General features: G+C 38.2%; 2 protein-coding genes across 4 annotated transcripts; one reads left to right on the top strand and one right to left on the bottom strand.

Moving 5' to 3' along the window:
- Positions 1-9345: 9345 nt before the first annotated feature.
- Positions 9346-13155, top strand: RB195_015976 (uncharacterized protein; the record flags this gene model as incomplete). 2 transcript variants are annotated; one of them, XM_064206936.1, is made up of 5 exons in its annotated part: positions 9346-9362; positions 10914-11012; positions 11730-11789; positions 12955-13002; positions 13092-13155. In XM_064206936.1, the coding sequence occupies 5 exons, from the start codon at positions 9346-9348 to the stop codon at positions 13153-13155; spliced, it is 288 nt and encodes a 95-aa protein (XP_064062816.1). The 2 variants fall into 2 exon arrangements, with proteins under 2 accessions (XP_064062816.1, XP_064062817.1); XM_064206935.1 differs by lacking the exon at positions 9346-9362 and having other exon boundaries at positions 10918-11012.
- A 1355-nt stretch (positions 13156-14510) lies between these two features.
- RB195_015977 (uncharacterized protein) lies at positions 14511-20270 on the bottom strand (the record flags this gene model as incomplete). 2 transcript variants are annotated; one of them, XM_064206937.1, is made up of 8 exons in its annotated part: positions 14511-14567; positions 14676-14788; positions 15865-16038; positions 17392-17512; positions 17678-17748; positions 19046-19122; positions 19514-19653; positions 20232-20270. In XM_064206937.1, 8 exons carry the CDS (start codon positions 20268-20270, stop codon positions 14511-14513), a joined length of 792 nt encoding a protein of 263 aa, XP_064062818.1. The 2 variants fall into 2 exon arrangements, with proteins under 2 accessions (XP_064062818.1, XP_013292387.1); XM_013436933.2 differs by lacking the exon at positions 20232-20270 and having other exon boundaries at positions 19514-19611.
- Between the last annotated feature and the right edge of the window lie 925 nt (positions 20271-21195).

Here is a 21195-nt window from a genome sequence, read left to right on the forward strand (position 1 = left end):
AAAAAAAATAAAGTTGAAAAAAATTGAGAACGTAAAAATGGTAGCATTATACATAGCCGCTGAAATGAAAAGTGAAACGAAGAGAAAAGAAATGCAGAGGAAAAAGAAATAATTGAGTGAAAAACTACTAAATTCAATTATAAAAGAATTTTTTCCTGCCATTAGAATAAATCGAAAATCTTATATTAAAGTGAGGTTGATCACACGAATGTTAAAGAAACGAAGAACGACTTTGCCTCACTTTCTCTTCCCGGGAAATTAGACCAAAATTTGCGTGAATCGTTCAGGTAGGAAAAAACGAATGCATTTGGTAAATTTCGCTAATTCTTGTGGTCACATTCTGGATGCTTTCGAGGAAAAAACCTCATGTGAAGAGAAGAAAGCAAAGGTTTTCTGATAAATTTTCGGGAAATAGGAAGCAAGAAGTGTTTTTTTTTTCAAACTAGAAAATCAGGCAGCTGATGCTCTAAGAATTAAACTTCTAGAAAAAAAAGTAGGAAATCAGGATCAATCGTTAAAATGAGTTTCTGGCTAGGCGAGAGGAGTCCTGCGGTCTATGCAATGGATTCTATATTTAGAGGGAAAAAAACCGGAAGGAAATTGTCCTTGGACAAAAAACGCGCAAGTTCCCACATGGATGTGTTGTTTCTCAAATAAAAGCTGAAAATACTGTAAAACTACGTCTTTTTTCAAGGATTTCGAAAAATTAACTATGTAATGATTGTAAAGTTAGGGACACAACTCATTTGTCGCTAAATTGTTATTGTTATTGTTGTTTGTTTGTTTCAAATATTCCTAAGCCGCAGTTCAGTGGTTTAATTCCAATTTAAAAAAATTAACATGAAAAATTGAAAAATTAACTCGAAATTAACAGCATCAATTAAGAAATTAACTTAAAACTAATATGAAAAATTTCAGAAATGAGGAAAATTTTCCTTTTTTCCCCATTCCACAGCTGTGATGATGCATCGGTATAATAACACCTTTTACAATGGAGGTAACATCTTCGGAATCCACAAATGGCTATCTTCGTAGAAAATTTTCTAGGAGGGATCGGATTACGGAAAAAAAAGAGTGAGTTTAGAAGTACTGAAATATTATGTTGAAAAGAAAATCATTCTTTCTAAAGAAAATATGCACGGAAAATATCCTAGTATGATCGATAAAGTGTTTGATATTGATTGATTCTCTTGGAATGCATCAATAGATATACTTTAACGATGCCCATCGTAAACCATAACAGCAAAACAAACAGACAATTTCTTTTTATATTTTTCTTTAATTAACTCTAACAACTTGTAAAATCGATTTAAAAAAAGGAAAAACCAAAAGAAATTGCGCTTTTTTTTTAAAATAAAACCTCATTGATCCTCATTTCTGAAATGATATCAACGCAAAACGGAGAACTCCAGAACTTCGGTTATTTAGAAGTTTTGAAGTTTATATTACTTTCGTATCGTATTTCATTCCCTACCAGACATGCGCAACCTTAAGAAAAAAGATCCAATTGGCAAAAAACCGGCGGTAGCACATCATTTCCTAGTTTCCGATTGCCTGAAAGCTGAGAACGCACGGAAAATGACGCGATTCTCTCGTTATGACAGTAACATTAATACATCTTACTTGTCCTATTTTATTTACATTTATTGTCCGAAACGAGAGATCAGAAGATCAAATTTGTCTGAGGCGAGTTTTTGTGATTTCTGGAAACGATTTCCAGGTAGAAAATAGAGGTGAAGCATAAAATATGCGGAAATATCGCGTGGCTGGCTTTTAATTGTTTATTGTGAGTATTTTGAGAGGTATGGGCGGAGTTCCACGAGCTACTTTCAGTCCTTTTATTGCTAAAATTATTTCTTTTTCTATATTACTTACATTTACCATACTTACATTTAACATATTACTTATTTATATTTTGCTTGTATTTACTATTTGTTTATTTTTATTTGCTTTATTTACACCACATTTCACTTATGTTCTACTTATTTTCTTATTTTCAAAACAGTTAATTTAGTTAAATTGTTTTGTTTAAAACTAAATTCAGTTAAATTCCCCTTATGTACTTTATTTACTTTATTTATACTATATTTCACTTATGTTTTACCTTCTTTCTTATTTTTAAAATAGTTAATTTAGTTAATTTTTTTGTTTAAAGTTAAATTTAGTTAAATTCTTCTTTATTTAATTCAGAAATTAGTTTTTTTAATTCTTACTTTCTTATTTTTGGAATAGCGTCAATAGTCTTTACCTACAAATCACCAAAAAGAAGAAAATGAAAGAAAGAAAAATAAATAGGAAAAAATGTGTCTATTCGGAAGTGATTCGATAAAAATGAGTCCGGGAAAGATGTTTTGAATCTACATCAACGCTTTTTTCAATCAAATCCTCGATCACGTGGCAGAAATCCTGAAATCTGATAATTTCGCTTTGAAAATTATCAAAGGGGAGTAGTGGAACGTATGTATGTACGAAGTGAATCGGACTCGTTAACCGAATGACGATGAGCTCTGGCTTTCACCACATATGAAACGAATCTTTAGGATCTGGGAAGAGATAGGACAACTAGAAATTTTCTGAGGTAACGAAAGTACAAAAAAGAGTGTACCTGAGAAGTACATGAGGTCTCTCTATACGGTATTACGGTGTTCTGAAAATTTTCACCTTCGGATACCGCACAGTTCATTCGCAAGAAATTGCTAAAATATAGGAATCATATGGAGAAGAATAATCAGGAATTAAATAAGGATAAAGGATAAACTTTCTGGCGTTAAGCAATCCGCCTGGGATGCGCCCACGACCCCGGAGGGATGAAAGGCTTGGTGAGCACTAGGGCGGACACGAACCTCTGATCGATCGTGCAGGAAGCGGAACGTCTAACCGACTACGCTACACCCATCCTATCAGGATCCATTATATTGTTTTATTTACTAATTATTTATTATATTGCTTTATTTATTAAGTCAATTTTTAATTTAACTTTTTCACTGTCTCTTTTAACTACTTAGTTGTTATTTACTTTATTTCTGTTTTATTGCAATGTTTATTACTCCCGCCGCAAGGACGTTTTTGCAAGAGAATTTTTGAAATTTCCCTAAAACAGTGGCTATGGAGCGATAGAAGATTCCAGAAGAAGCTCATCTTCTTTTGGTAATCCTGAATGCTAAGGATCGAGGCAATAGTAGGAGGAAGGAAACAAAAAATACAACAGTGAAGGAAGTAGAGGCGGAGATCACTGCGGCCCAGCAGTTTTTGCTGTTAGCGAGCTATTTATGCTATGTATGTACGGATAAATTGATCGAAATGTTAAACCTACAGACAGCCTCAGATTATCCTCCGCTAAGCTCACGTAATCATAGTTGTTTAAGAAAAAGAGGATCCAAGATACGGTATTTAGAGCAGATATCACCTCACTGTGGAAGTATACGCATCCATACGTGAGGTTTCCGCAAGAAACGTTCTGTAGATATTTTTCGATGAAGAGTACTGTAACGAAATGTTAGGAGGCAGATTACAGCGTTACTGTATGGAGCAATGGTTGCAAACATTTAGAACAAATTCTAAAGTCAATTTGGGATCTAGCAGCACTAATCAATTCTCTATTTTTTTCGAGATTAATTAATTTTTTTCAATTTTTTTTCCTCAGAAGAGTGTTTGAACTCTGTTTTATTTCTCTCATCTTCCATGGTTTTCAGCTGTAACTATTACTTTTTTTGATTTCTTCTTCTCTAGAAAGGGGGGATTACGATAAGAGAGGAAATTTTACACAATGCGGGTGGTGAGGACCAGTTTTCTTGGATATGGTAAAAACCATAAAGTGTTTCAAAAACAGCTTCCATATAGACTACGTTTCAAGAAAACTTCAAGAAAATTTCCTATCTTATCGTAATATGTCATCATTAAAGAGTATTATTGGAGTTTTGAGAGGTAGACATTACTGCTGACGTAAAAATAGGCAAGAGAAATTGAAAAATGAGCAAAGAAACGCGGAGAGACGTAAAAAAAAACAATTCCAGGGGAAACGGTAACTTTTTGGGAATAGAAATAAAAATAAAAGTTATGGATACTGGACGTAGATATTGATCTGTCAAAACAATAACATTTTGTACGCAAATACTTTGATATTAATTTTGAACCTATTCATTTCTGGAAAATCATTAAAAACATGTTTATTTCCAGCTATTGGTTTTTTTTCTCAGGATCTCTGGATGCTCCAGCAGTGATTTCGCTCCTACTTTTAATGCCCAGCCGGTGTGTTTACGGAAATATTTCTTTTTTTCGATGAGACCTCTTAAATGAACAGAAGTAATGATGTTCGTTCTTGTTCTGAATGACGTTTACATTATTTTTTTTTGAAAAAAAATATAAATGTTTCTACGACTACGGATTTATCCCTGCAAAGTGCAACAAAGTCTAAACACGTATTCGCTCAAGCGCAAGTATAAGAATTTATTTAGATTCTTTGCAAATTAATAATTAATAACAAATAAAATTAACAGTTAATGATTAATAACTAACAACAATTAAATCGCTAACAGGGACATTTCTTATTTCCTGAATCAGGCTAATTTCTCGGATTACTACAAAAATGCAAGAAAATTTTTTAACTGCTATTTGCACATGATCTACACGTAACAACACGAGGAACATCTTCAAAAAAAGAATAGCAATCGAATAGTAAACAAGGTTTTTCCCCTGAATCAGGGAGTCGAGAGCTTGCGAAAATGTGTTGAGGCAAACCAATAAAATATGGAAAATAAAGTAAAAAAGTGATATAAATGCAAAAAATAATGTAATATGAAATATAAACATAAATATAAATATAAATAAAATAAAGTGATATAAAATTTAAACATTACTCGTAATAAATGTAAGGGTTAACGATAAAATTATATATTATTGTTGCTTCCAGATCCTAATTGGAAAAGGCCGCCTGGTCGTAAAAGAAAGCTCTGGAAGGAAGATACGAGCACACTTGCCGTTGACAGGCAGTTCAGTCGAGACGTGAAATTCCGGCGCTTGTGGAATAGCGACGGACGAGTGGATTCTATCCGAACTGTAGTCGAAAATCGAACAGGATGGGCTCGGATGCGTTCAAGGACGACACATTCCGAAGAAGATGCGGATAGGCGCGTTCGAGCCGTAACACCCGCTCGCTGATTAAATAAAGTAAGTCGTCATTGTTACGGTAGAATACATAGCACTATATTAGAGTAGTCGATACATGAAAATAAATTAATTTAAGCTAAATTTATGGATTAGATAAGGTATCACCCCACGAATCTGAGGTGGTGCGGATTTCAGGTGGAGTATTCGTATACGGGATAGTAGATTATGAAGAGAAGGGTGATTCCGTCTATTTCTTCCCAATTGCCGTAAAAAAAGGCCTGGAATATACGGCTTGGGCGTTCTGGCGCACTATTTTCTACAAAGAGTTCGACTGGAACACGCTAGCCTTGTGCGGCGCCACATCTTCCAGGCCGTTTTTTTTTACGGCAATTAAAAAGAAATGGACGGAATCACCCCCTCTCCATAATCTACTATCCCGTATGCGAATACTCCACCTGAAATCCGTACCACCTCAGATTCGTGGGGTGATGCCTTTAAATATGGAGATTCTTAGATGGATCAGCGGAAAGAGGAGCTCTAATCAGGAAGTATTGGGGAAAAAAGTGAATAGCACATAGATCTGCACCTGCTAACTATATCCAGTGTGGATATTTCAGCAGGTGCAGTATAGGGCTATAAATCCTGAAAATCTCTACTGACACAAAATTACAGCGTGATTTATGAGATTTTTGCAGAATGAGATTTCTATGCGACGCCTTGCACGGGATTTCATACCGTACTCAGCATCACTTAAGGCGAAAAAAAAATAGAGAACGAAAAAAATTGAGAAGAAATTGGCGGAAATTTGCTTTCTGAGCTTATTGACGTTGTAATCAAAGAAATAAATGAGAAAATGTGTTGCTGGTGCCTTTTTGGAGATTTTTGGTTTGACGTAGACGGCTATGGCAAGAAAAAGGATCCTGAAGCTTTGCAGGGTTTTCTTGCAGGGTTCACGGAACGTTCTTATCAAAACGCTTGCAATAAAATAGCATAATAAATTAGAAAATATAATAGTTGCATATTTATGGAAAGAGAAAGAAAACAACCAAAAGAAAATGCTTGAATTTTTCTAAAAAAAACTTATATGGTGAAAATTTTGGACTTTTAACGCTAATAATTTCTATCTTAATGTAAAACTGTGAGCGTCCAGTACATATCTGGATCGAAGACATGGTTATGGGCGGGGATACTCAGCAGTTACGAATAATCCACCGCCTTCTCCACCTTCTTTGAGAAATTGATTTCTGGAATACCCTAACTTATAGAATTTCCGGAGATACGAACGCCTCGACCAAATTAGATTTTCAGATTTTTTTAGAGATATTACATATTTTTCGTGATGTGACGTACAATTTCGCATTAATTCCAATCTAAGTAGACATTTCATGATGCGAAAACAGTATTCTTGTGTAAAAATGTCCTTAGTATATCTCAGGACTCAGTTTCTGGAGAAATAAGCAACCTTGGGGGACAATTAACGTACGTTCAAGGTGCGTAGGGTAAGAGAAGGCGTGGATTTCGTTTAAAAAAAACATCTGCTACGAAAAAATACTAGGAGTTTAACTTTTTCTAGGTGCAAATCAATGAAGGTCTTCCCATAGGATAATTATTAATAATTATTATAAAAAATTTATATGGAATGCAGGAAGTCGACACGAGAAAAAGAGAGAAAGGGAGAAGTGACAGAGATGTCATGTACTTATGACAGAAACTAATAAAAATCTTTGTATAGTAGGATCAGAAGGATATGAAGCACGGTGAGGTTGCTCCGTATCGTGCTGACCCTACCACTCATAGATTTTTATTTTTTTTTTTTGCTAAGCGGCAGCGTTCGACACGGCGAAGTGGACCATAGCGGTTAGAATCGAGGAGGGACCCATGCTTGTACCATTCATCGTTGCAGTTCGCGGCGGTCCCACTTCGATCCCTAGTTTAGTTCGCTAGTTTCACCTCGCCGCTTCGAGCTGCGAGCTGCTTACGCAACTGCACTCTGCTTCGTGTTGTTTTGATTCGACCATATGTCTATTTGGAGATCAGTTCTCACAAGTTTTTCTCTAAGAACAATCTTCTTAAAAAAAACTAGATTAAATGAATGTCACTAGTATTTCTATTTAAGAAGAAGAAAAAATTGCAAAAGGATAGGCGTTGTTTTTTATTTGTTTGTTTTTTCCGCTTCTTTAATTTCTTCTATTATCGGATCATTGAAGAATCAAATAGAGGAGAAAGATTTGAATTAATATTACATAATTCTCGGAAAAATTAAGTTCTTTTCGCGAAATGAAATTCACGAAGCAAGATGTTGTGAACGAAATCCCGTTTATTATCCGATGACCTTGGTGATCAGTACAGAAATGACCTGAAAACTTGAAGAAATCATATTGTTCTGGAGAGAAATCGGAAAAATCTGTGGAGATTATTCTTTAAAAAATTCCGGTCAAAAAAAAATACTCTCTAGAGGTTTCAAAAGAATATCTAGATTATCTAGATGGCATACTAAAGCATGGTTCTGAAGATACTATATGTGATTCTTGTTTGGGAGGTAAACACTTATGCGGATGACAGACATTTGAGCTGAATTAAGACGGATGTCGCCCACGAAACTCCTACGATATGCATTTGGAGTCAGGATGAGCTCCATGAATCAGTCTAAATCTAAAAACTGCTACTAATCGGATGTTTCTTGTGAAATTTATCTCTGGAGAAAAAGAGGAGAGACGAGGGAGACAGAGAGAAGAAGAGGAAAGGATAGACTGAGGAAGAGTACTGTAGACCTACTGTAGACCTATGTAAAAGTTCCTAAGAATATTTTTGCAAGACAGCATCCTGCTACTAATTTGGTAGATCAAAAACTTTAAGGAAAATTTCTTATCCCAAATTGATCTCTGCTTGCAATGATACATTGATGCAGTAGTTTCCTTGGATAGATTTCCACAAATATTATTGTTTCCAAATAATTTCAATAAAAATACGAATAAACAAAATTTTCCTTTGTTTACTCCAAACTTGTCCCACAATCCTATCACCAGAAAGAGATTCTATCAGGAAAAATTTCAGAAAGATGGAATCCTATCACTTTCTTCCTTAGTTTTGATGAATACGGTGAATTTCGCACATTTTTCTTCTCGTCTCGTAGATTTAATACTCGCCTCAAATCCGTTACTATCATTAAATTCTCTCCAGGATATGGGAAATCCATAACACGTGCTCCATAACCACCGACGCAAATAAGAGACTATATATACTTGCTAAGCGTTGGTGTGAAATCAGTGATCAGAGTCTTAACGCATTCTTTTTTGAGGCTGCTTATTTAATTCTTCTAATGGGAATTCACGGAACACATGGATTTATCTGCAAATGATACATTTAACGTAGAAAACATATATGCAGCAATGATAAGATGAGCGTCATAGGGGAAATCTACGAAAATTCTCTGCCGTTTCTGGATTTGTTTCTGGATTTCATGTGAGAGATATATATATTTCTTATTGTACGCTTTTGGTTTTTAACAAAAATATCATAAAAATATAATCTCTGTAAGAAAATTGTAAGAAAATAAGAAAAAAAGCGAAATTTTTCCTCGATCTTCTATATCCATTCACCTAATAGTTTTATTTATTCGTATTCTAATATCAATAATTATATTATTCTAATAATTTTCAATAGTTTGCTAATAGTTATCATCGAAGCACTAATTAAAATGTGACAAATTAAACGAGTGTAGAGATTTCTACTAGATTTTTAAGATGGTACATGATTTGCTTCGGATTTTTAGGATGATATTTTTTCAGAAAAGTGTGATCTGAAACTTACAAAACTATTAGATAAATGGATGGAAGATTGAGGTGAAATTTTGCATTTCTTCTGCGAATTTATTTATTTTTTATTTCCCTGTATACATGACCATATTCATAATTAGTAGTTATCTCATAATTTAATAGCATTTTGTTACTTTTTGTGCAAAAGTTTCTAAGATTTCGCGAAAGAAGCGAACATGTATCAATTGAAAGCGGAGCCAGATTTTGAAGCTGTGTTCGGAAAAATTTTTGATTGCAGTACTTTTTGTACTACAATGCGTTAACGTACACACACTGCATACATATTCCGTTCGCAGCGAAATTGTCGAAAAAACACACCAAGAAATGCCTCAAGCTTCAGCAAATTTTTATTTTTTTTAATAGCTTATCGATACAACACTATATAATCAAAATGAGTGATGAGGTGTGGTTTATTTGTATCAGTATGACAACCAGTCACTGGTGGGTTCTTGCTCAATGATCCCTTTGTGTGTTCCGTAAATTGGTGCACGGCCTTAGAATTATAGCAGATTTTTTAAAGTATATCCTTAAAGTTACCGAATTACTAACTAAATACAAATGATATTTTATTTTAATGGGTAAACTTTTCCGTAAAGTATTTTCTTAAATCCCTTTCTTTGTTTCGTGAATTCGTGTACAAATTAAGAATGATATCAAATTTTCTAAAGTATATCCTTAAATTTACTTAATTAGTAAGTGAATGCCCATGATATTTTATTTTAATGAATAATTTTAACATTATTTTTTAAAGTATTTTCTAAAATTCACAGTATTAAGTGAGTGAATTAATATGCTAGGGGAGATGCTCAGGCTGAGGTCATTTAGGTACAAAAAATGGTATGCAAAAAAAGGAATCAACTATAAATATCATATAATATATATATAATATCAACTATAAATGTAGTCGTAAAGAAATTCTCTAAAATTCGTATATATACCAACGAATCGCTTCGATCCGATCGAATCTACGCACGTGTGCATGCGTGCGTATGCACGGTTGAATCAGTTGGAACATGTAGAATTAACCATAGAGGTTCTGTATTTTACAGATAGTTCCAAATACTCAAAATTTTTTTAATGCTAATAATTCTCGTTGCCTTTAGAGAACCAATTTAAATTTTAATCTTTTGAAAAAGCAATTTTTAATGATCGTATAAACTGAACCTCCTCGAAAGCAGCATACCATGAATCTGACGTGGTATGGATTTCTTATAGAAATTTTCTATACGTAGTCGTAGATCGCGAAAAAAAAGAAAACTTGGTTCCTCTCATCTCTCCGCAATCATCGTAAGAAACGGCATGGGAACCGCTTTAGTTCCTACGAGATGCGTTAGAACGCGCCTCTATGTACACGTTTCGTTTCCCTCAGCCGTCTATTCATTTGTTTAACTTGAATAGGCTGCTGAGAAGGCCTTTTTAATTTCCGAAAGCTCGCTCGTGGATGTGGGGCGTGCGCAACGGTGGCGCGTTGCAATGCAAGCCGTAGTAAAAAAAAAATGGCGGCTTCCCGGCTGTTTTCTACAGCAACTTCGAAGAGATGAGAAGAACCACTTCGTTTTTCGCAATCTACGAAGCTGGATAGGGCCTTTCCATGGGAAATCCATGCCATGTCAGATTCGTGGCATGGTGCCTTTGAAGGCATCACCCCACGAATCTGAGGTGGTGCAGATTTCAGGCGGAGTATTCGTATACAGGATGGGAGACTACGGAGAGGGGGTGATTCCGTCCATTTCTTCCTAATTGCCGTAAAAAACGGCCCGGAAGATACGGCTTCATTCGTTTTGGCGCACCATTTTGTACAAGAGGTTCGATTGGAGCGCGCCAGTCTTGTGCGGCGCCGCATTTTGCGGACCGTTTTTTACGGTACTTAGCAAGAAATGGACGGAATCACCTCCCTTTCCGTAGTCTCCCATCCCGTATACGAATACTCCACCTGAAATCTGCACAACTTCAGATTCGTGGGGTGATGCCTTTAAACTACTGCTATTCCAGCGATATGACGACCGCTGAGGTCATGGAGCTACTCCGCGACGAACGTGATATATATGAAAGCATTGAGCAGAACCTTCGACGTATGATGCTGGAAGAGAAGTAAGCAATATTCATTAGTAGTAACAAAAGTCAAAGTAAAGTCACTGGCGTATCAATCCACTTGGGATGCTCCAACGTGTTTTACTGGAATCCGTAATCATTGAGGTTTTGAAACGCGTGCTAGCCTATACAATGACTTGCCGGGGGCCAGCCGATGATCAAGTCAGTGTTTGATCCTCCCAGACAAGTTTGTGTGACAACTTATCGACTCCGGAGGGATGAAAGCCTCCGGAGTCGATAAGTTGTGGGTTCGCTCTGGGCGGTTTCGAACCCTAACCCGTGTGGCTACAACGGACCTCTAACCGACGGCGCCACACCCGCCCCTAGTATAATAATATAGTAAATAATAATAGAAAATAGTACGGTAACATAATATTTGATGGCAATATTCTTGCCCCTATTCTTCCCTTGTATAAAATTGACTAAGTTTGTTCTACACACAGGGACAGTTCAGATCAATCTCTAGCCGGCAGAATGCTCTGTTTTTTTTTTACTATATACCTATTTTTAAACCATTTTTGAAATCTTTTGATGACAGGAAAAGGCGAATCTATGCATCCGGAGACCGACTGGTTGAGCGCCCAATACAAATGATTTGACAAAAGTTTATCTCTCAAAGAAGAATCTCAAGAAAAAGGCCTAAGAAAAATAAAATAGAAATAAAAAAAATCACAAGAAATTACATCTAAGCTTCAAGTTTTTTTTTTTGTTTTTCAGACCAGACGCTGCATTACCGGTCCTTTCCCGCAATACCGAAGATCTTTCATTCTCTGGCTCGTAAGTGCTTGTCTTTTCACATATCGATGGACTGTAGGCGTGCACCGTAGCTGCATCCATTGGAACCATCGCTGTAAGACCATTAGCGATTTAAACTTTATTGATCAAGATTTTATTTCTGAGAGCTATCAATTGTGGAAGGGAAAATCGCAGCAGTTAAAGAGCTCCCGCACGCTTCACAGACGCGACGCATAGGGTTTGCGTTTTTGACGCATAGCGCGCATCGATGCCAAGCGTTATTCGACCTTTAGTACCATCGAAAACGTACCACAGAGTTGCATAAATACAGGGGAATAGAAAGTTCGCTCTATTCGCAATTTCCCACGCCATCGTCTTTCGTTACTGTATCGGTGGGCCATGTTACAGGCAACCTACCATGAATCTGTCGTGATGACGGAATCCGCGGGAAAAGCTAGAGATGGAGTGGAAGATGCCGAGAGCCACGGTGGTTCTGCTCATCTTTCCTTAGTCGTTGTAAAAAAAACAGCGTGGAAGGCGCCATTTTTCCCTACGCAATCAGTTGAAACGCGTCACCCTTGTGCACACACCACGTACGCGCGGGAGCGGTCGAAGATCAGTGATCTTCTTATCGGCGCATTCAAGTGAAACCAACGAATACGGTGCTGAAAGGAGCGGAACGTGGACTCAGAGGCGCGTTCTTACGTATCTCGTAGGAACTAAAGCAGTTCCCGCGCCTTTTTTTAGGACGATTACGGAGAGATAGGTGGAACCAGCTCGGATCCCCCAATCTACAACCCCATCTCTAGCTTTTCCCACGGTCTTCCTCACCATTTCAGATTCGTAATATTCTGCCTTCAATTCGTTCTTCCGCTGCGCACGGCTTTAGACGCCGCTATGCTGCAGGGATCAGCCGATCTTTTCGATATCCCATGGATATCGTTTCAGAGCAGTGGCATCCTTATCCTCTGCTAACTGTGAACAGGTAGCCCTACCATCGAACCTCCCACAATCATCCATCAAAAATGGCATCCGCATAGGTGGCTTCAAATCCTAATCAACGATGAGAATGAGAATAATCCTAGAACGTTATGACCCAATCTAACAAACCGTCTTAAACTTCAAAGTTTCAAATTTGAGTACACTAACTTAGTGAAACATTTTACAAAACTCGACAAACATGAAACTAATAAATGTCACAATTTAGCTCACAATACATGCCATCATATATGGAAGACTTTATCATGGGATCTGGGTACGTTACGAGAAAAAACTGCGCCGCAGTCACGCTGTGGGCGGACCTTCGGTCGTTTTGCGGCGCATTTCTCGAATTTACTGTTATAGAACACATTTGAACGATGGCATGAACGACAAAGAAGATTCGAAAGTAGATGAAGTTGCTGGATAAATGAAATGTTTTCTGTAAATTATATGTATAAACGTATGCTCACTGTAAAAAAAAACCTGCTCTGTTATTGTGTTGTGGTATTGTTGCTGGATTGCAGCCGAAAATGTTCGGTAAACAAAATCAAACGACATGTGTTCCTCGCAAGACAACTTTTGTAGTTTCGGAAACTAAAGTGAACTTTTTGTTCATGTTTTTGCGGAACAGCACTTCACCGCTTTCAACAATTATGTAATTTGCTCAGGGATGCACTTTAGTCGGCTAAATTACCATGAGTTTAAAATTAGTTCTCAAAATTAAATCCATACAACTAGCAAATAACCTAGATTTCATCGAACTCTTCTCTTTCTCCTCTAAATAATAGTAGAAAACAAGAATACGTCAATGAAGGGGAAAACGTATGGGTAATTACTGCATGAAATGGAAAGGAATAACGGTAGACGAGAAACTCTGCTATAAAGATTTTGTTCCTTTGAGTTACAAGGTTTAAGCTGGCTCCGTATATTCACCCTGTATTCATCCAATCCAATCTTCCTGCACGATCGATTGGAGGTTCGAATCCACCTTAGTGCTCACTAAGGCTTTCATTTGCACACTGACAACAATACGACCCATACGGTCGAACGTATTTTCCCGTGTGAGGCGATGCGACCCACCTTTGGGTCGTATTCTATCAAAAGACATCACCCCACGAATCTGAGGTGGTGTAGATTTTAGGTGGAGTATTCTTTTAATGGATAGCAGATTATGGAGAGGAGGGTGATTTCGTCCATTTCTTCCTATTTGCCGTAAAAAATGGCCCGGAAGATGCGGCCCTTGCACAAAGCAAGCGCGCTCCATTCGAACTTGTTGTAGAAAATAGCGCGCCGGGACGCTTGAAGCCGTATCTTCCGGCATCTTTTCTACGGCAATTAGGAAGAAATGAACGGAATCACCCTTCTCTCCATAATCTACGATCTTGTATACGAATACTCCACCGAAAATCCGTACCACCTCAGATTCGTGGGGTGATGCCTTTAAATAATCATAATAACGAATGAATACGTCCACTAATTGGCGACTTGTGATAAGTTTTGGTGGCAAAGATGATAAACATCGAAACAGTTTCCCTAATGAGAACTCCCCGTTAAGAATTCTTTATTTCACTTATTAAAATCAATAGATCAATAACTTAAATTGTGAAATATTCGCAGATCATGGCTAGATCAGGCAAAGAAAAGTGAAAAGTGCAAAATCAAGTTAGAAAATGAGTTATTATTATGTAGACGAATGTACAACATCGACATTCCTAAGCAACCAACTATACATTTCAACAAGATCTATAAAATCAATAAATCAATAACATTGGAGAAGAAGCTCTAATATTGATAGCAAATCTTATACCCACATGTGGTCATACAACATGAAGGTTGTACCTGAAACAATATATATGGATTAATATTGAGTGGTATATTGACTTGTTTATTGTTTATGTTGTTCACACGCCATTTTGCGAACATTGTTTTCACTACTTCAAGACTGACCGTGTTTTCACGTCCAAGGCAATCGCTGCTGGTATTGCATGCGTCAGCATGCGAAAACAAACAATTTAATCCGGCGTTAGCGTCTGCTGGGCATTGAGGTGTGCCAGTAATACCTGAAGAAGGACAGATTCGATGCAGGATAAATCCAAAGTTTTCCAAACAGGACCCCTTGGTCCTGAGTGGTGAATCACTTTGGAAATATTTTTCGGAATATAGAAAAAAATCCATTCTTTAGATCTAGGAGTATTGCTTGGCCTGTTGGGTGGCGCAGGGCACCTAGGGTTACAACCGAGCATTCGAACATTCGAATGATTAATTGTTTCACTTCGGGTGATATCATGGAAAATGAAGATTTAAAGCTCATTTCACATCATCCAGGATTTAATCAAATCCGAAAATCCTTTACATCGTTTACATCACTGAGACATTAACTAAAAGCCTAATCTGGAAATCACGCAAAATATTGCTGGGGAGACTTTTCCAAACCTCACAGCGGGACCATTTCTATTCGCCCGCACTTATGTTCACCTTCGCTACCGCGACGCGTCCGGAGTTATTCGCACCTCTCGCCCACGTCTCACACAACTCCTTTTCTCCGCTTACCACATACATAGGGGATGTTCGGCTGAGGATTAGTTAGCTCGCTAAAGTCAACGAGGACAAAGCACCGTGAATTTTATCTCATTTCTTTCTCACAGCTTTCTTATGCTCGCAAATTAGATGACAGTGCAATTTTCTTCTTGTTCTCAAAATTCACACTATAATTTAACCACTTGGTTCTCACAAATAACACCGGGTGGGAGCATTTTCTCAGACGATTTCCGAATATTAAGCTCTGTCTCCTAGATGAGAAGCTCAACGAAACTTTTATCAGATAGGGACCAGTTCTCGCACATATGAGCGAGCAAATCTGTGGTCAGTGAGCAAGCCTACCTTTTTATGCGAACGGAGAAATTCTTTTGCGGAATCGGCTCCGTGTATTCGAAAGAGTGGTGGTGATAAAATTACGATTCCGAACAATATCACCTCACTTATTTAAGATTTTTTTCTAGGATTAAAATAATTTTCTTTTGGATTTCACTTTTTACAGCATAAGCCTGAGGGAAATTTGAACAAACAACACATTGGTATTACAAAATCAATAGAGTTGTTATAAACTGAGACCAGACCCTTCAACAACAAACCATACCGGAAGAACCGCAGGTGGCATGGCAACTTGCCATCGATTGGAAGTTATTAGCGTTTCCGCCACATCCAGAGTAGGTGAATCGTTGGCATGTTCCGGAAGTTGCATCGTAGTAGAAACGAGTCACCGGTGCAGTGCATGAGCCGACCATCAACGGTAGTGAACATAACGAAGTGCCTGCAGACGAACGGTGCAATAACAACACAATTTGGGTGATTGTGCGCAAATCGATACATCGATTTATCAACAAAATATAGTGTGGAAACATAAAGTGGATAGCGAAACAAAGGTTCTTGGCTTTATACTTAAGTGCAACGAGGACGGGGTAATAGGGTGTTGTGTTGACTAGCGTATTTCGAATTTCCCGCAATTTCAAAGCATGTAGGCACGCACTGGTAGATATGTTAATCCAGAAGACCGCTCCGCGCCCTCACTTTCAACAGCACAGAGTTTATACGCCAAGTGGAATAAAATGAACGCTGTGATGATCGGATTACATAGAATATTCTCTTAATTTTCTTCTATTCATGGCTCTTACCAATACGAATCGATATGCATATTTTTAACTAAGCGAATCTGTTCGAATCCTCAAAAAAAATCCACTGCGTCAACAGGTTTAAAAGTAAAATACCACGAAATTGACGAGGGGGCGAAAATTCCAGGAGAACCGTAGCTTTAGGATGTGGTTTACAGAAAGGAGCATGGGTCCGCTTATCCTGTCCCAATCGATGTAAAAAAAAATAGCGTGGAAGACACAGTTCCTCCCTACGAAATCAGTTGCAACGCGCCAACCTTACGCACGCGCCGCCTTCACGAGCGAGCGGTCGACGATCAATGGGGTCTCCTCACCAACCTGTTCAAGCAAAATCAATAATTAGGCTGCTGGGGGACCCGGACGTGTACATAAAGTGGCGTTCTAACGTGCCTCGTAGGAACTAGAGCGTTCCTACGCCGTTTTTTTTTAGGACGAGAGGGGAAATTGAAAAAGGCCATGCTCGTCTCCTTGTTCTACAACCTGGGCCCTATGCTTTCGCTGGGATTTCCGCACCACGTCAGTTTCATGATATGCTGTGCTTAGGTGGATAAGCAAAACATTAAAATCGATCGTCCCTGAATCAAGGCATGAATAGAGCGTTGCGGTAGAATATGGTCGTTAGTTAAGAAGGTAGTGAGATTTGCAGGAATTCAGATACTGTTAACGTGGAATCCATGCGTTACGATAGGTATATGGAAGATTAGTGAAAATAAACCACGTACAATAGAATGAACGGATGGAAACCGAGCCAGACAGCTCCATTTTTGCGCCTTTTGGAAAAAATAGAACAGAAATCGGAAAAAGTAATGCTTGAATCATCCCTAAACTTCAAACCTCTAACATTGGCATGTTATTATGTGTAGAAAACTAGTTGCTAACAACAAGTAAATAGCAATACAATTATTTTAAGAAAGAAAACACCACTACTGCTGTATTACTACTTTCTACTATACTATAACACGAAATAAGAGAGAAGTGTACAGAAGAAAACCCACTTCGAATCCCCACTGGATCACGACAAATTCGTGTAGCCGAATTAGTGATTGGATTCGGTTCAACGCAACATTTTTGGATTCCAGGACAATTGGTGTCCATCCAACAGCCAATATTAGCGTCCTAAATGACCTTAATAGAGCTGACCGTATCTTTAAGAAAAAAAAACCATGGATGACGAAAAATGTCGGGAAAAGACGACAAAACATAATTGTCTTCACAACTCGACAATCAATAAAGTGTGATCTACTTCCAGTAGTCAGGAAAGCGGGCAAATTTTCGCCTTACCTGGAGCACGGAAATACCCAACGGTCGTGGACATGAACCGGCTTTGGAGTTGATCTCGGAAGCAGGAATGCCTGTAATGTAAAATTCGATTGAATTACGACAAAGAGAACAGGTATTTAAAAAGGATAAAGTCACTGGCGTATCAATCCACTCGGGATGCGCCAACGCGTTTTACTGGGACTCGTAATCGTTGAGGTTTTCGAACGCTTGTTGGCCTATACAATGAATTGCGGGGGTCAACCGATGACCAAGTCATTGCTTTGATCCTCCCAGACAAGTCTGGTACCAATTTATCGACCCCGGAGGGATGAAAGGCTTGGTGAGCACTAGGGCGGATTCGAACCCTCGACCGTGTGGCTACAACGGACCTCTAACCGACTGCACCACACCCGCCCTATTTATTATATATTTACATATATTTGCATATTTTTTTATTTTTATATTTATTTATATTTTTACGTCATTATTCTTTATTATTATAATATTATTATTTTGTATTATAATAATATTAGTATAATACTATTATTGTTATTTTATTATTATTATTATTTTTATTATTATTATTTTCCATATTATTTTTATATTTTATTTTTATATTTGTTTGAGGAGAAAAGTAATTGCCTGCCCGGATTACTTTGCTTGCCCTAGTCGTTTTTCACAAAATTATTCATAGAGCATGTTAATAGAGATTGTTAAACCAGAAATTAAATGTCAGAAAAAATTTGGAACAATTTCTGGATGTGGATTGATGTAGAACAACCTTATATGATTTGCTGGCAAGCAATAGCCACGCCCACTTCCTAAAAATGGCCCAGAACCCAGGTTTTTTAGGTTTCGGCAGGTTTCAACAAATCGAAACGTACGTTTTTTTCCTGAAGTACAGCCCCTGTCTATACCGTACAAGTCTTCGTTTTTTTTCACCGATTCAGATAAATATCGGTAATTGCGAACAAAACACAAATATCTACGTAAACAAATGTGTCGCAAGTGAAATTTGAGGGAATAAAGTCAAATTTTCGATTCGCCCGTTCAGCTTTCCCCAGTGCGATTTCTTCAGGACACCCACAGTCAAATATCAGGACAAGCTTAGGCACTATTTGCGATAGATCGCATGGACACAATGCGATTGTTGGTGCGCAGACAGGTGTGGGCGGACGATGACCACAGAAGAAGGTAAACAAGAAAAAGAAGCGACGAAAAAACTCTATGTTATCGGCGTTTGCTAAGAAAAAATCGCTTCCTTTACATGCCTAAGGGGGAAAAGAGTGTTTAAAAGATCTTTCTTCGCCTCTATGGCGAAAAAAATTCTTGTTTGAAAAGCCTTTGACTCGAACTTGCCTGCTGTTTCTATTTGGCAGCACTTATTACCGTCCGACTGAATACAAACTTGGCCAGATAGCGGACATGTGACAGGATCCGAGGTGCATTGGATGAGAGCGGCCGAACTGCAACAAATTATGATCAGGTGGAGGTCAGAATTAATCGGTGGAAATTAATGGAAGTCATGCGAAAACTGGTCCCTGTTCATCAGACTTGCAAAGTAATCCGTGCCGTTACTTTACTGAAGAACACGTAACTGAGTATAACTCTTTCTGAAAGCGCTTTCTCAGTGAAGAATTTGTTACTGGCTTTTGCACCCCTTTCTAGTCAATTACTGTACTTATCATTAACCCCCGCCTTCTTTATGCTGCTACGTATAAGCTCGGACTGGTCCCTTGCACACATAACAGGGACCAGCTCTCGCATGACTTTCATATCGAACGCTTTATCGAATTATAACGCTTACGTTGGACGAAAAACCTGACTCATCGCTCAAAATCCACAAATACTCCTCACCTCGAACAGAACCCAATACGGACTGGTTCCGCGGTCGAAGTCTCCGGTTCCGGCATACCCCGACGACATTCCGGATGACTGTCTAGTTGACCGGTCATACTATAGTAGTCGCATATGTCGAGGGTAAAAGATGGAGTGACCTGAAAAAGGAATTGGTGTAGAAGGAAAACCCCCCTGATAATCAATTTCCATATATTGTTTGGTTGAAAAAAAAGCTTAGTTCCTGCTTACTTTGACTGCTTCGCTCTAGGACCTACAAGTAGGACGAGTTACTCCTGAGTCTATGCCATCTTCTCTTTCCGAACTTTTGAAAACTCACAAAAAATTAAGTAGTAATTAGTAACTACAAATTTAATTAATCAATTAACAACTAATTAAATATGGCTTAGATTGCACATGACGAGGTCTTCCGTAAAATTTTCACTGGTTCACTTCAAAATGGCTTCCAATAGGGTTGTTTGGTCTGCAATTGCAGACATGTTAAATCTCACGGCGAGAAAATTTTCCCCACGCAATGTTGTGCAAAAATGACGACAGCATTGGTGTGCAGGAAAATATTAATACTGCAAAGAACCATGGACTCAATCAGAAGCGAACAATTGGGAACATCCTGGAGGTATCATCAGTGGGACCGCGGCATCCCGCGGCTATAAATGCCAAAGGTTCGAGCAAGCAAGCAAAGAATGCATATTGATCCACGACCAGATCTCAAACTCACCACAACAATCAACAAAATTGACAGTACCCTCGTGGTCATGTTGTTGTCCGGTGTGTTCAGCTACAGGAACAGACCAGCTCTGCCACCTTACCCTTTATACGAGGTCCACTCCCGGGGGGCGGAGCTCGGCTAGGAGAGTAGGCGAAATAGTGTGCGTAGCAAGGAGTGTGCAATGCAACCGTTCACGGAGGTGCAGCAACGTTGACGGCGGGGAGGACGAGGATAAATAAAGAGCATGAAAAGAAGCTGGTCTGAAACAATCATTCCTCACCTAGCTCTTGATACAAATCCACATCAAACATTGCATTGGATCTCGTCTCGAATTTCAATGAATGACCGCGTGATTGAGCAGGGGACACTTATTCCGATAAGTGCTCAAATTAAACGAGATGGTCGTCGAGAGCGCTTAGATTCCAAAAGTTTCTTAGAATACGGTACGGACTTGCACCATCCACCTGAAACATCCAACACTCACATTCCATTCTCCAATTCTTCAGGGATAATAACGTTATCTGCCTATTAGCAGGAGAAATCCACTGCTTCGATGTTTTCTAAGAGGACTTGAGTGATCCTTTGGTCAAAACCGTGTCCAAAATATGCCCGAAAGACGCGGACGCTTCCACATGTCAATTTTTTTTCGAAATTACTTTCTACTCTATTTCGAAAAATTTTGATTTTATTCCTACTATTCCATATTTATTTAATTACTAAATCGTAGAATTTGATTCTTCTTGGAAGAGTCAAATAGCATCTCTAAGTCAGTTACCCCGTTTACAGTAAAATTTCACCCTCAATACTTTGAGCGCAGATGTGCCTCTCCAAGAATGACCATAATAGGCTCATGCGTGATTTTTTGATCGTATAGGAGCATTCCTGAAGTCCTCCCTTTTCCCTCTTCTCCTTAAAGGGGGGATGGTGTTTAACATGATTCTAGAGCGTCTCTAGAATCATGTTAAACACCATC

Source organism: Necator americanus, chromosome V (assembly GCF_031761385.1).
Source record: "Necator americanus strain Aroian chromosome V, whole genome shotgun sequence".
NCBI lineage: Eukaryota > Metazoa > Nematoda > Chromadorea > Rhabditida > Ancylostomatidae > Necator > Necator americanus.